Source organism: Malus domestica, chromosome 03, assembly GCF_042453785.1.
Source record: "Malus domestica chromosome 03, GDT2T_hap1".
Taxonomy (NCBI): domain Eukaryota; kingdom Viridiplantae; phylum Streptophyta; class Magnoliopsida; order Rosales; family Rosaceae; genus Malus; species Malus domestica.
Window position 1 is genome coordinate 16254805 of NC_091663.1, and position 15392 is coordinate 16270196.

The window sequence follows — 15392 nt, forward strand, 5'->3', positions numbered from 1 at the left end:
CCAAATGATATTAGAGTACGGGTTGTACATTTCATCACCTGGTTGGTGGTAATAACGGCGGGTTACCGAATAATTTTGGAGTACTGGGCGTACTTTTGATCACCTGGTTGGGGGTAATAGCGGCAAGTTGCCGAATAATTTTGGAGTACTGGGCGTACTTTTGATCACCTAGTTGGTGGTAATAGCGGTAGGTTGCCGAATAATTTTGGAGTACTGGGCGTACTTTTGATCACCTGGTTGGTAGTAATAGTGGTAGGTTGTCAAATAATTGTGGAGTACTGGGCATACCTTTGATCGCCTAGTTGGAGCTGTTTTGGGCTTATGGGCCTTCGCCCTCTACACAACGTTCCAGCCCATTTATTTTGGGCTTTGCCTTTTTTTTTTTTTTTTACCCTCTGATGGGGTTTATACAGATGTCTCCAAAAGATAAGAAAAATAAATTACATCATACAAAACCAGAAAAGTAAATCACATCATTCTGGTGGGGTGTTTATTCCTTGCTTTTGCTTTCTGCTTTCCGTCGCACTTTCTCTGTCTCTTCACCTGGTAGACAAAAGGAATCGTAATAATAGGAACCTTATAATTTTTCCCCTTTTCTTCTTTTCTCTTTTGGCAGATGGCGGACAACGCCAAAGTGGACTAATGATTTATTATGGGAACAGGAATCTTATCTTCTGCCTGGTTTTCCACTAGTGTTCGTGGTATTCGCAAGAGATGGGATCTCTGTGTCTGTCCTCTATCACATGTTCTCCATGGTTGTTATCATGATCAAGAGAGAGAGCTCGATCCGCTGGCACCAAGAACATCCCTGGAGATCTTCAGCTTCTTGGTGGCGCCATTGTACAGCCCCTCCAAAGTACAAGGCAACATCCTCACAATGGCCGCTACTTTCCTCGGCCCATGTCCAGGTCCCGAGTCCTCGAATCTAAAACTCAAAACCGTTGGATCTTCTGTTGATGTAAACTCTCTGCGTTGTTGTCGTGATCGAGAGAGAGAGAGAACTCAATCAAAAGTGAAAACCCAAAGAATTAATAAGGGCCTTGTTACAAATGACAATGGAGACCGACGAGACCATAAAGAGGGTCAACGCTCCCACTGTCCCCAGTTGAAACCTCACGCCTTCCCCCACCTTTTTTTTTTTTTTTTACCTCCGACCCAACTTCAAATTGTCTGAGATCAGCGAACTGCCATATTACGTCGACGTCGAAGCCATGGATGAGGAAGAGGTTGGGCTTAGAAGGGTTCGGTGATTACGGGACCTAGCAGTGCATGGTGGTGTAGCCGTCTTTTGAGGTCGGTGATTGCAGACCAGAGGTCGGCTTGGGCGAAGGTGAACTGGTGGCCTGAGTTTTTTGGACTAGGTGATGTTATCCCAAATCCCCCACTCCCTTGGTGGCGAGGGTAGATCCGTACTTTGGATGATCATCTCCATAATAGTGATCGGAAATGGGGTAGATTGGCTTGAGCGACGAGATTGAAGATGATTGGGTCAGATAATGGCGCCCAACGCACTTCGACTCGGCTTGCATCGCGCCTTCAGCTATAAGTTCAAAGTGAGGCCAGAGAGAGAGAAGACAGAGAAACATGTGCCTTTTTTTTTTGGATTTCTTTTTGTTTTAGTTTATGCAGACTCACGGTGGTGAGATGAAAAAATGAAAGAGAACCGACGAAGCTTTTCGTGTCGTTTCCCACAGACGGCCCCAAATATTGATGCACAAAACCGAAGGTCTTAGAACAACGTAAATCCGACCGTGAATCTGCAAGAAATGTAAATAACACAAGATGTATCGTGGTTCACCCCAAGGTTTGGGATACGTCCACACTGATATTGTATTTCTGAGGGGGAGAGAGAGAGCCTCTGTAATGAATCTGAGAGGCTCTGAGATTGAGAGCTTGAGGGGGTGAGGAGCCTTAGGAATTGGCCTCCTCTAATTGTGAGGGTGAGGGATCCTTTTATAGAATAAGGACTCCTCACTTATTACATATTTGCCCCTTCCTTTATCACATAATTACATGTACGTCCGCCGAGTATTTGTACGAGATCTAAATACGAGGCCCTAAATATGGTATAAACACCATTGATTGTTTTGATCGAATGAATCCAAATATTTTGGCAAGGTTCCTCCAACTAGGCTTGCTGCAATGCAATATTCATCCAAACTAACTCCTTTATGGATCTTTATCTATGGTGTAACCTCTGGCATCACCACTGATATCTCCAACATCACATCTTATAATCCTTATACTGGTGAAGATAAGGCCTATATCGGCGATGGTAAAGGTTTATCTATCCACCATGTTAGTTGTTCTTCATTAAGTACACATAAAACTTCATTTAAGTTGAACGATGTTTTACATGTTCCTCCAGTGAAGCACAATTTGTTATCTGCCTATCAATTTCTCAAAGACAATTATTGTTCTTTGACTCTAAATCCAAATGGATCCATTGTCAATGATCATTTTACTGGAAGAAGCTTTTGTGGGGACCAGTTAGAGATGGTTTTTATCCATTGCAAGGTACTCCTGCACTCAAACCACAATCTATGTCAACTTATGTTGTTGTTAGTAATAAAGCTTTTGTCAAAGTATGGCATAGTAGGCTAGTGCATCCGGATGGATTGTTTCTCCTCTATTTTTAGAAGGATTGTTTTTGCAAATAAATTTGCAATGCAAGGCAAGCATTATGTGGACTTTTTTAACTCTAACTATGCCATTGCAAAGAATCACAAGCTGGCTTTTCAACTTTCTAGCTCTTCTTCTGCTATGAGTTTATATTTAGTACATTGTGATATGTGGAGCTCAGTTGCTGCCTTTTTTGTATGTGGCTACAAGTATTACTTGTTAATTGTTGATGATTTTAGCAAATACACATAGTTATTTCCTCTCAAGGCCAAATCTGATGTGTATTCTACTTTTGTTGCATTCGAAACATATGTAGAAAATTATCATGGAAATAAAATAAAGTGTTTAAGATTAGATTCAGGGAGTGAATTTATAAGCAAATCATTCACTTAATTTCTTAATTCTCACGGCATTTCACACCAACTCAGTTGTCCTTACACACCTGAGCAAAATGACTGTGCTGAAAGAAAGCACATACATTTAGTTGAAACTACAAGAACATTGTTAGTAGCATCTAATGTTCCACATTTGTACCGGGTTGAGGCCTTTTCCACTACCATCTGTCTCATCAATCGGTTGCTAATTTCTGGTTTGGTTCATTCACCATAGGAACTCATATTTCATTCCTCACCCGATTACTCCAAACTTAAAATATTTGGTTGCGGCTACTTTCCATGGTTAAAACCATATATTTAATCCAAATTAGAAGGTAAAAGCAAGAGATGTGTCTTAAGCTATAGTTTACAGCACAAGGGCTATAGATGCCTTGATCCAGAGACACTAAGAATATATATTTCCAGACGTGTAGTTTAATGAATCTACTTTCCCATTTCTTTCATCTATATCTACTACTACTACAACTTCATCATCACAACTTGAGTCTTCTCAAATTGATATGGAATTCTCAGCATTACACAAAGCTTCATCTCAATCTACAAATCATAGTTTCTCTTCTCCCAATTCTAATCAAGTGCATTCTTCAACTACATCACAATTATAGTTCTTCCTCTCTCAGAACAAACTATGCATGATCCATCCTCATCATCTCCTATTGCTTCAGAACATGTTGTCTCAAATCATGTTGCCTCAAGTTATGTTGTTAACACATATCCAATGATCACAAGATCCAAGGCAGGTATTTTCAAACCTAAGGCCTTCTCTGCAACAAAACATCATTTACCATCCTTAGTTGATTTTGTTCCATCAACTCATTAGAGATTTGCTATGCAAAAAGAATTTAATGCCTTGCAAGACAAAGCTAGGCTAGTAACTAAAGGTTTCGATCAACACGAAGACATTGATTACCAAGAAACCTTCAGTCTAGTGGCTAAACCAGTAACCATTAGGATCTTGTTAACTTTAACTATTCAATTTGATTGATTTCTAAATCAATTAGATATCAGTGATGCCTTTCTTTATGGAGATTTGAAAGAGGATGTTTGTATGCAACAACCACCTAGGTTCATTAATTCTGACTTTCTTCATCATGTTTGCAAGTTAAGGAAGTCTTTGTATAAGTTAAAACAAGCTCTGCATAACTTTGGTTTCAAACAATCGTCTTATGACGCTTCTCTATTTGCACTCAAAGCTCTCGTTCTTGTCATTGTATTGGTGTATGTGGATGAAATCGTAGTTATAGGACCAAATGCTTCTATTTTTCAAAAATTCATCTACAAGCTCATCCATATGTTTCCAGTTAAAGACTTAGGACCACTACATTATTTCTTAGGCTTAGAAGTCAAAGCAAGTACTTGATTGATCTTCTTACCAAAACAAATATGCTAGGAGCAAAACCCTGCACTACACCTCTTGGCACAACTAAACTTGACCACAGTAGTCCATTCTTGTCCAATCCTGCTAAAGACGAGTTAATTGTAGGAGACCTTGAATACCTCACTTAGACAAGACTTGATCTTTCATTTGTAGTAAATTAGGTATGCTAATTTATGCATTCTCATATAGAACAACACATACAGATAGCCAAAAGAGTTCTCAAGCTTCTTAAAGGCACAATTACTCATGGATCATGGTTCAAAAAGGGTTATCTTCATCTCTCTGCATATTCAGATGCATATTAGGTTGGTTATACCTTTGATAGAAGATCTCATGTGGTTTTTGCATCTTTTGGGGTAATAAACTCATCAGTTGGAGTGCTAAGAAGCAACCAACAGTTGCTAGATCATCTAAAGAGGCAAAGTACAAATCCTTAGCACACACAGCTGCTGAAATCCCTTGGGTGTGCAAAGTTTTCTGTGATTTTGGCTTCCCATTGTCCAAAATTCCCACTCTTTGGTGTGACAATCTATCAGCCATTTCTCTTACTTCAAATCCTGTTTGTCATGCCAGGACAAAGCATGTTGAAATAGATTACCATTACCTTCGAGAATTGGTCCTAGCTAATCTTATCAAGGTTCGTTATGTTTGCAACCAAGATCAGTTGGCTGATATTCATACCAAGTCTTTGTCAAAGCATTGGTTCATATTTCTCCAATCCAAGCTTCCACTTAACTTTCTGTAAAGAGAAGAAATGTATCTTATCCTACCAAGTGTATATCAAGCAGGTGAAATGGCATCTACCTGATCGATGTCTAGCGTCTACTAGCGAATCTAGCCTCTAATAGAAACATGTGTACCTACAATAAACCTATGTTTGTAGCTAGTTATACGATATGTATGATGACTATGTGGTGAAAATAAATCACCAATAGCCTCAAGATATTACTTAAGTTTAACTAGAAATTAGTCTCCTAAAAGACCATCAATAATAATAATAATAATATGCATCAACATATAATAATTTAAAATATTTAATTTTAAGGGATCCACTCACAGGTAAGGAAAGTGTCCTTCCTCGTTAGACTCATTGCCTGAATTTTTTTTAACCTCTATTAAGCCTGTGAATTAATTTTAAAGCTGAAAATAAGCTTTAAAGACATTCTATGGAAAATAGTCCAAAACTACTATTTAGACATCAAATTTGTACAAATGGAGGGCACCTCGTGATTCAGAAGCTATTGTCCACGCGTTACCGCCATGGTGTCACGCACCAGGAAGACACGCCGCCATGGGGTCGCCATCACCGTTGCCATGCACCCTCGGTCGTCGATGAATGTGACTGAAGAAAACATAATATACCTACTAGGAGGGAATATGACATCAAATCTAACGTTGTCATTGTTGTCACCTTTAAGTTCAACGTAGACCGCCGGCGTCATCGCTGGAAACTGCAGAAATTACAAATTACGGTTAGGCCGGTTTTGGAGCCCGAATTCGACGGGTTTTTAGTCCAAACTCAACCAAAATCATCCCAAGAGACTAGAAAAATCACCTAAACACATATTAGGGCTAGTAGGGGTTGAATCCACCTCGGAATCGCTCATCGGGTTTCCTTTTTGGATTCTGGAAACAAAAATCGAGAGCATGCATGTTAGTTTCATTGAGTTTTGCAGCTCAAAACTCACCCAAAACAATATTGGCAATTACCTAGGATAGGTTCTAGCTGGACTCGAACATCAAAAACTGGCATATGCACAAAGAGAAATGTAGAGAGGGTTAAAACCGTCTTTTTGAGTTATATTTTCACATTAATCACTTCCAAGAAAGATAAAAACATTAACATTCAAATCTCTTACAGGAAACCTCACCTGAGTTCGAGTTTCAGAGCATAAAGCTCTCGGCTTTAGTGGCAGAGCACAAGATGGTGCTTCGATGATGCATGCAAGACTATATTCGAACTCCCCAGGTCTTAAGGATTCCATATATAGGGGTTTCAGCTTTGATTCGATAGAGAAATAAAGTGAGGGTGAGGGTTCTCTCTCTCGGTGCTATAAAGAGAGAAGGAGAGGAAGAGAAAAAGAGAGTTGCAAAGAGGAAGAGAGAACAGAGAGAAAAAGCAGAATCAGGAGTAAGGGAGAAGGGAACTGAGAGTGGGTATAACCACACTTTAAAATTATTTAAAATGAAATTACGAATTTGCCCCTCCCAAGTTATAAATTTTACAAATAGGCCCTCAAAGTTTCGATTCAAATTTCATTTTCGATTTCACATTCACATACGTGAATATAACTAGGAAAACCTAAGAAGGTATAAAAAAATTAGATTTCGAGTCATGGCTCAAAAATTACTCAAGAAACATACTCAAGGGTAAAATTGTCATTCACATAGTTCAAGAATAAAATACATTATTTTAAGGTACGGGTTGAAACATTTTGGCCAGCTGAATAATATAGAATTTAGTCCCCTTGGTAAAGTTGCTACTAGGGCAAGCTAACTACACATCTAAATTAGATGCATAAGGTATTTTATTTGAGCTTCCATACTAGTCGAAGTTAAAAATGAGACACAACCTTGATGTGATGCATATTGAGAAAATTTGAGTGATACATTGGTGGGGTCAATTCTAGAAATTAAAGGAAAATCGATGGACACGGTCAAAGCTCGCCTCGATTTGAAACGAATGACATAAGTAGACCCTTGTGGCTGAAGAAACGTAGTGACAAAATGAGAAAGGGCCATTCATCTGTTACAATTAAACTGGCGGGGAAGAAAGAGTTTTTAAAGTTTCATTCTTGTATAAAGTTTCCATAAGGGTATGCTTCCAATATCTCCCATTGTGTGATCTGTAACCCTAAACCCTAAGCCCTAAATAATAAAATAAATTAGGTTAGTTTTGGGAGACGAAAATTGTGTTTCGCCGCCTAAATGATCTTTGCGTGACAAAATTTAATATATTTGTCCATTGGATCTTTACGCGATGAATTTTCAACTTTCGTTGCTTAAACTTCCCCTAATTATTATTTTCAAAATTTACGATATTGCGTCGTGCTAGGCTATTACCAACGAAGTTTTATTGAGCATAGTAATCACAAAAAACTGGCCACATATATCAATTTTATTTTTTTTAAGTTTGTAAATATTATGGAACTATTAGATGATATTCAAAGTACATAAGTGATATAATGTGATTTACATTTTGGAAAGTCAATTTGAAAATCTGAGCCGTTAAATAGTTAGAACTCTTCTTCAAGATCATCCTTGAGAAAAATTACTTCATTCTAAAATGAATAAGTCATTGTTTAGAAGTTCAAAGAAAGAACGGCTGAGAATCATTTAACATCTTTTCGCGACGAAGCGCTATTATTTGTTGCTCGAGACAACCTTTAGCGACGAAGCATTATAATTCATTGCACAAGACAACTTTGATCGACGAAGTATATTAGGAATTTGTCGTGTAAAATACTATGAATTTGTTTTTCTTAATTAGGGTATTGCTCGCGCTGTGATATTACCAACGATATTTTATTATACATACTAATGACCATACTTTGATCCTGAGATTACTTAATCATACACCTCGTACATTAAGAGGTACCTTTGAAGTTTGCAAATGTTACGGCCCTATTAGATGATGTTCAAAGTATATAAGTGATATAATGTGATCGACATTTGAAAAGTAGATTTTAAAATAAGGAAAACTAATGAAAATGGCTTAAAAACTTTGAGTTTTAATGATAAAGACAAAATAAAGAGTAAAGTGAATAATACCATAATTGACCTTTTAGTGTAAAAATATGGTTTTTCGTTAAAGTGAACAGTACTAGGAGTTTTTCGTTAAAGTTTCCTTTAAAATATGAGGCGCTCAAGTCCTCCACTGCTTTGGTGACCCATCCATAGCTAAGCGCTTGTCGGACTCGTCGTCGACGTCATGTAGCTGACCAGCCATTTGACACTCCCGCAACATCAACAGTTGAGGAAGATAGATTGCAAACAGATGGTAAGCAAATTTAGTGTTTAACATAAGAGATCTCATGCCAACAAGATAAATAGGTCGCAAACGAAACTTCTCCACTACTCGAGTTTGAAGCCCTTCTCTTATAGGTTGGAGAAGTGAGAAGAGGTAAAAGTATATTATTTTAAACTTTCAATATATAGTGAATTTTATTAAAATTATTTTATTATTTTTTAACATAATCAAATAGTCTTAATTATTTTTAATATATATATATACTCAAACCTATTGAGTCGGTCTGGTAAGCTTGAGCTTTGGTTAAGTCAATAACAACATGCTATGTAAATAATATACAAATAATTGTCAAAGAACTAAAAATAATACGTGAAACCAAACACTCCCCCCGATTCCCTCCCAAAATCAATACAATAATCCACCAACTTAATAAAAAATAAAATTATGGTGTGAGGAAAAAAAATTTTAAATTAAAAAAACCAAATTCGACAAAAAAACATAAAAATAAACCAACTAGAACACATTATTTTGTTGGGGATGGGAACAATTTAATTTTTATTTTTGGTCGAAGAAATCTTATTTAAAGTAAAAACTAAAATTAAAATGAAATGAAATTAAAGAAGGTATGAAACACGCTTGTGTTCCAACTCCAAAATATTAAATTACACAAATTTATTCAAAGAGAAGATTTGCCTGCACCTTCACTGCAACTAGTTAATTAATTAATATTAAACTAAATAATTAACTGATTGATTAAGACTCAAAGCTTGAAAACTGTTATTTGACCATTCAGCTTTGGTTTACTCCCGCCCCACTATAAACCCAACCCTTCACACCGTTCCTTCCTTGTCACCCACTCAACACACAACTCTAAAAAACAACCTCAAAACCTTCTGCTCCAAGCCTCCCATCACAATGAGCTTTTCAGCTATAACTATAAAATATTGGGATCCAATATATTTGAATGAATGTTCTGCTACAATTGCAGCAGAACTTATATACAAGATTATTACAGACACATGCAATAAACAAAGGACAGAAAGTAGCATCCATGCTGTCCTTGATGGAGCAGTCAGCAACCACATGCAGTGGCCTTGCTGTCCACGTTGATAGTGCATCCACACATGCTAACCTAGCTGTGAAGGAATGATCATATTCCTTCTGTCCATATTCCTTCTGTCCAACATGTGAGTAGAGCACTTTTAACACTCCCCCTCAAGTTGGAGTGTGGATATCAATAACACCCAACTTGCCAAGATGTGAATGGAAGGTAGGTGCTCTCAGTGGCTTTGTAAACATATCTGCTATTTGACGTCCCGTCTGCACATGAGACGTCTCGATCTCTCCCCTCTGAATCCTTTCATGGACAGTATGACAATCCAGCTCTATGTGTTTGGTTCGTTCGTGATACACAGGGTTCGCTGCAATATGTAGAGCAGCTTGATTGTCACAAAACAACCTTGCCGGCTCAGGATGATTTACACGCAAATCATTCAACAAATTCCTCAGCCAAGTAAGCTTACAAGTGGTTGCAGCCATGGAGCGATACTCGGCTTCTGCTGAAGATCTTGCCATCGTGACTTGCTTTTTACTTTTCCACGATACAAGTGATGTACCAAGGAAGATGCAAAAACCTGTCACTGATCGTCGTGTGATCGGACATCTAGCCCAATCCGCATCACAGTAGCCAATCAAATCAAGTTGGTTCTCCGTAGGAAATAGTAACCCTTGTCCTGGTGCTTCTTTCAAATATTGGAGGAGACGATGTGCTGCTTTAAGATGATGGAGTGTTGGTTCTTGCATGAACTGACTGAGATTATTCACTGCATACGTAATATCTGGCCTGGTGATGGTAAGGTATATTAATTTTCCAACCAAGCGTCGATATCGAGTCGGATCCTTGAGGGCATCACCACCTGTTGTTGTCAACACTAAATCGGGTTCCATAGGTACCTTGGCAGGTTTTACGCCAAGCAAGCCAGCTTCCTCCAATATGTCCAGAGTATACTTTCGTTGGCAAATGGAGATCCCAGCTTTGGATCGTGCAACTTCGACACCCAGAAAATATTTTAATGGTCCGAGGTCTTTAATTCGAAAACATCCACTGAGAAATTGCTTGAGTTGACTGATGGCTTCCTCATTATTTCCTGCAATGATCATGTCGTCAACGTAGAGCAATACTACAGTAATGGAGTGTCCACAAACTTTAGTGAATAATGAGTAGTCTGCATGAGACTGTTGAAAACCAACTTTTTGAATGGTTGATGAAAAACGTTGGAACCAGCTGCGAGATGTCTGCTTGAGTCCGTATAATGACTTGTGAAGTCGACAAACCATGGTCTCCCCCTGTCGACGATAACCAGGAGGTGGTAACATATATACTTCCTCATGGAGTGCACCGTGAAGGAAAGCGTTTTGGACATCCATTTGGTGAAGAGACCAGTTGCGAACAGCAGCAATGGTCAAGAGACAGCGGACAGTAATGAGCTTAGCAACGGGGGCGAACGTCTCTTTGTAATCAATACCTTCGCGCTGCGTGAACCCTTTGGCGACAAGGCGAGCCTTGTAGCGTTCGATGGTACCGTCGGAATGATACTTGATTTTGAAGACCCATTTACATCCAATGGGGCGTTGGTGGAGGGGTAAAGGAACCAAAGTCCAGGTGTGATTGGCTTCAAGTGCTTCAAGTTCAGAATGCATAGCTGCAAGCCAGTGAGGGTCATGGCGTGCCTGCTCATAGGAGGCTGGTTCAACTAAGTGAGAGACATTGTGAACAAAGGAACGATGAGCATGAGAGAGTCGAGCATAAGAAACATACCTGTGAAGAGGATATCGTGTGCCGGACATGGTGGAAGAGATGGCGCTGGACTGAAGCAAAGCAGCATGATGGGTCTGATAGTCACGAAGATGGGCAGGGGGTTGTTTAATGCGGGCGGATCGACGAAGGGGAATTAGGGGCAGCGAAGGAGACGATGGTGCAGGCGGTGGCGAGGTAGGAGTGTCTGGGGTTGGAGGAAGTATGTTAGGAGTAGGGTCGTCAGGAAGGGAGGGAGCGGATGAGGCGGTTGATAAGGTAGGTAGATCAATAGTAGGAACGGGGTCTGAAGGTGTAGGAGTAGGGTCGTCATGGGGAACAGGTAAGACCGGGGTAGGGTGGGCAGGTTCTGGTGGTAAGTTAGCAAGAGGGAAAAGATGTTCATGGAAGATGATATCTCGAGAGGTAAAGATGCGCTTGCTATCAAGGTCGTAAACGCGATAACCCTTCTGACCAAGGGGATATCCCAGGAAAATGCAGCGACGAGCACGAGCATCAAATTTGTGTGATGGAGTGAGGTTGGTAGCATAGCATAAACACCCAAAAACTCGGAGATGAGTGTAGACAGGTGGTGTCCCATGTAAAAGTTTATAGGGAGATTGATGGGAAAGCAGAGGTGTTGGGAGGCGGTTGATAAGGTAACAGGCAGTTTGTACACTCTCCCCCCAGAATTTTAAGGGTAGGTTAGCTTGTAGTCGTAAGGCTCGGGCAACATTTAAAAGGTGACGGTGTTTGCGTTCAACGACTCCGTTCTGTTGAGGGGTGTGAGCACAGGTGTGTTGAAAAAGAGTGCCATGAGTATCTAAGAAGGATCGTAGAGATATGAATTCCCCCCCATTGTCTGCACGAAGAATTTTAATGTCACTGTTAAACTGTGTTTTCACCCAAGAAAAGAACGAGTGGATTATGGTTTGTGTGTCAGATTTAAATCGCATGAGATGAACCCATGTGAATCGAGTGAAGTCGTCTACAATGGTGAGGAAGTAACGTGCTCCAGAGGGTGTATGTGTTTGGTGCGGCCCCCAAATATCACAGTGGATCAAATCAAAAGGTGCAATTGATTTTATTGAACTGGAAACAAATGATGAACGAGTTTGCTTTGCTAAGGGACAAATATCACAAACATGTGGAGAATGAAAAATAATTTCTGGAATGGTCTGGGATAAAGAGTGAAGAGGAGCCGAGGATGGGTGCCCAAGACGTTGGTGCCACAGTGTCGAGGTATGGTTGACATGGTTGGCGAGATGAGGGTTTTGTGTTGGAGTGAGGTAGTAGAGGCCATTAAACTGCTTGCCCAGGCCAATCATCTTCTTCGTAGCCATGTCCTGCACAACACAAAAACCCGGGTAGAAAATCACAATACATTTCAATGCCCAAGTCAATTTACTCACAGACAATAGGTTCACACGAAATTGTGGTACGTGCAAAACTCTATGAAGGGTGATCTTGGGTGACAGTTTAATAGACCCAATGGATTCAATCGCAGCCTGTCCACCATTTGGTAACCCAACAAAATCCTGTTGGGGTCTAGTGTGATTATGGATGGGTGATGAGTGAGAAATATGATCTGTGGCTCCACTATCTACGATCCAACAGGTTGTTAAATGCGGAGAATGTTGTGTAGAGTTGCAGTTAGACGTAGAGATACCTGTTGCATGTGCAAGCGGCAGATTGGTACCATTCTTATTGCGAAGGAGGGCCATGAGTTGATGATATTCCTCGGTTGTGAACGTTGGTTGATTGCTGGAGATGGGTACTTTGGTTGCGTCAATCTGAGCAGTTGTCAATGGGAGCGTTTCAACATTGTTGGAGGCTGGAGGTGTACGCCTATTTCTGGGCTGCACATTCTTTCCGTGCCATTTGTGTCCTTCAGGGAAGCCAATAAGAAAAAAACAACGTTCAACTGGATGTCCTCCGTCACAGTAGCTGCATTTGAAAATCTTTCGTGAACTAGGGTTGTGGGTGCCATAGCTTCCTTTTGGTGCTGTTGAACGACTGGATTGCATTGCATGTGCAGTGGGTTCACGACGATTCACCACATCCAATTGGCGTTCGTGTTGAAGAACCAATCCATGGACTCGTCGTGTATCCGGGAGTGGGCTCATCATCAATATAGAGCCTCGTATGGTGGAGTAGTTCTCGTTCAGTCCTATTAAGAACTGCATGACTCTCTCTTTTTCTTCCCTGTCTGCATGCGCCTTGGATCCTTCGCATCCACAAGCAATGGGCTCATGGTATGATGCTAATTCATCCCAAAGAGCTTTTAATTTTGTGTAATAATCTGAAACAGATAGCTATCCTTGTCGGTGTTCGACAATCTCTTGTCGGATTTGATAGATCCTGGAATCGTTGCCTTGCGAGAATCGATCCTCAAGATCCCTCCATGCTGCTGTCGCAGTTTTGCAGTAGAGTATACTGTGAGCAATGTTGCCTTGTACAGATTGCCAAATCCAAGATAAGACCATGTCGTTGCATCTCTGCCAAATTGGATATTTAGCATCAGTGGTTGCAGGGTTCTTGATTGAACCATCAACAAACCCTAGTTTATTTTTGGCGCTGAGAGCAATTTGCATGGAGCGGCTCCATTGTCCATAGTTGTGTCCATCGAGGAGTTGTGAGACTAAAACAAGACTTGGTGAGTCTGAATGATGTAGAATGAGAGGATCAGATACATGAGGTATCATCTGGTCGCCCATGGTGGCTGGGTTTGATGAAGAGAAACTGGTTGTGTTTGTGGCGGAAGCAAAAATGAGCCTTCCAGAGTCACCAAGATCGGTGCTCTGATACCATATAAAATATTGGGATCCAATATATTTGAATGAATGTTCTGCTACAATTGCAGCAGAACTTATATACAAGATTATTACAGACACATGCAATAAACAAAGGACAGAAAGTAGCATCCATGCTGTCCTTGATGGAGCAGTCAGCAACCACATGCAGTGGCCTTGCTGTCCACGTTGATAGTGCATCCACACATGCTAACCTAGCTGTGAAGGAATGATCATATTCCTTCTGTCCATATTCCTTCTGTCCAGCATGTGAGTAGAGCACTTTTAACAGTAACAACATCGGCCGTCGATCAGGGCGACGGAGCTTCAATCTCCGCCATCCATTCCGACATCATCACTGCTCACATCCTTACCTGCCTCGACGGCCAGACCTTGGCTGCCGCGGCCTGCGCTTCCTCCGAATTACGCGCCTTCTCTGCCGAAGAAAAACTCTGGCGGGACGTTAGCACCTCCACTTGGCCTTCCATCACCGATCCACGTGTCGATGACCTCATTTCCACTTTCCCTGCCGGTCACCGCTCATTCTTCTCCGACTCTTTCCCGCTCCTCGACCACTCCCCCTCCCAATACAATCCCAGATGTTCGTCTCCCACCGCGGAGTTAATCTCGGCCGTCGATATTTTTTACAAAGACCAGCTCATTTTCTCGAAAGTTGAAGAGTCCGAAACCGAGTCCGGGTGGTTCCTCTTCTCGCCCTTCCGAGTTGAATTACTTGACAGGAAAGAAACCGTCCCAACACCAATCCGACATGTCGGGGAAGACCAAAAGTCGTTGAAGAACTTGGAGGACAACTTGAGCCTGAGCTGGATCGTGATCGACCGGGCCCGGAAACGGGCGGCGAACTTGTCGAGCCGGAGGGCGATGACGGTGCAGCGGCACTGGCTAACGGGGGAGATACAGCTGCGCTTCGCGACGATTTTGGCGGGGGAGAAGAAGGGGGAGTATGTACAGTGTGGGATGGTGGTCACGTGCAAGGGAAGCGAAGGAGGGGAGCTGCACGTGAGAGAGGTGAGCATGCAGTTGGAGGGAATGGAGGGGAACCACTTGAACGGGAGGGAGAGTTTGGTAATTTTGCAGAGAGCGATCGAGGGAGGGATGAGGAGGAAGGAGGTAAACGAGAAGGCGAGGTTCGATGAATACTTGGAGATGAAGAGAGAGAGGAGAGAGAGAAAGGAGAGGAGAGAGAAGGCCTTGGACATGATCTGCATTGCTACTGGGGTTACTATTTTCTTGGCGTTCTGGTCATTTGTCTTGTTCAGATAAACAATGATGAACCCGGTTTTACTTAATTTACAGTTAATTACACCATTTAATTAATTAATTCTTTAAACCAAAATATATAGAAAAGTTCATACAAAGAAGCAAAATGGATATTTGTAATTAATTTTTTATTACAAATCTTGGCTCTTTTGAGTGTGTT

The 15392-nt window shown here is 41.0% G+C and overlaps 1 protein-coding gene and 1 long non-coding RNA gene across 3 annotated transcripts; one reads left to right on the forward strand and one right to left on the reverse strand.

The window, feature by feature from the left end:
• Nucleotides 1-786: 786 nt before the first annotated feature.
• Nucleotides 787-6514, reverse strand: LOC103424792 (uncharacterized). Of its 2 annotated transcripts, XR_011579295.1 has the most exons (5): nucleotides 6267-6514; nucleotides 6106-6141; nucleotides 5951-6021; nucleotides 5619-5846; nucleotides 787-5516 (listed from the first exon to the last, which is right to left on the reverse strand). It is a non-coding gene; the product is annotated as an uncharacterized lncRNA (long non-coding RNA). The 2 variants fall into 2 exon arrangements; XR_003772367.2 differs by having other exon boundaries at nucleotides 787-5846.
• A 7360-nt stretch (nucleotides 6515-13874) lies between these two features.
• Nucleotides 13875-15235, forward strand: LOC103424940 (F-box protein At2g27310-like). The gene is made up of 2 exons (XM_070819591.1): nucleotides 13875-13955; nucleotides 14219-15235. The coding sequence occupies exons 1-2, from the start codon at nucleotides 13875-13877 to the stop codon at nucleotides 15233-15235; spliced, it is 1098 nt and encodes a 365-aa protein (XP_070675692.1).
• The last annotated feature ends 157 nt before the right edge of the window (nucleotides 15236-15392 follow it).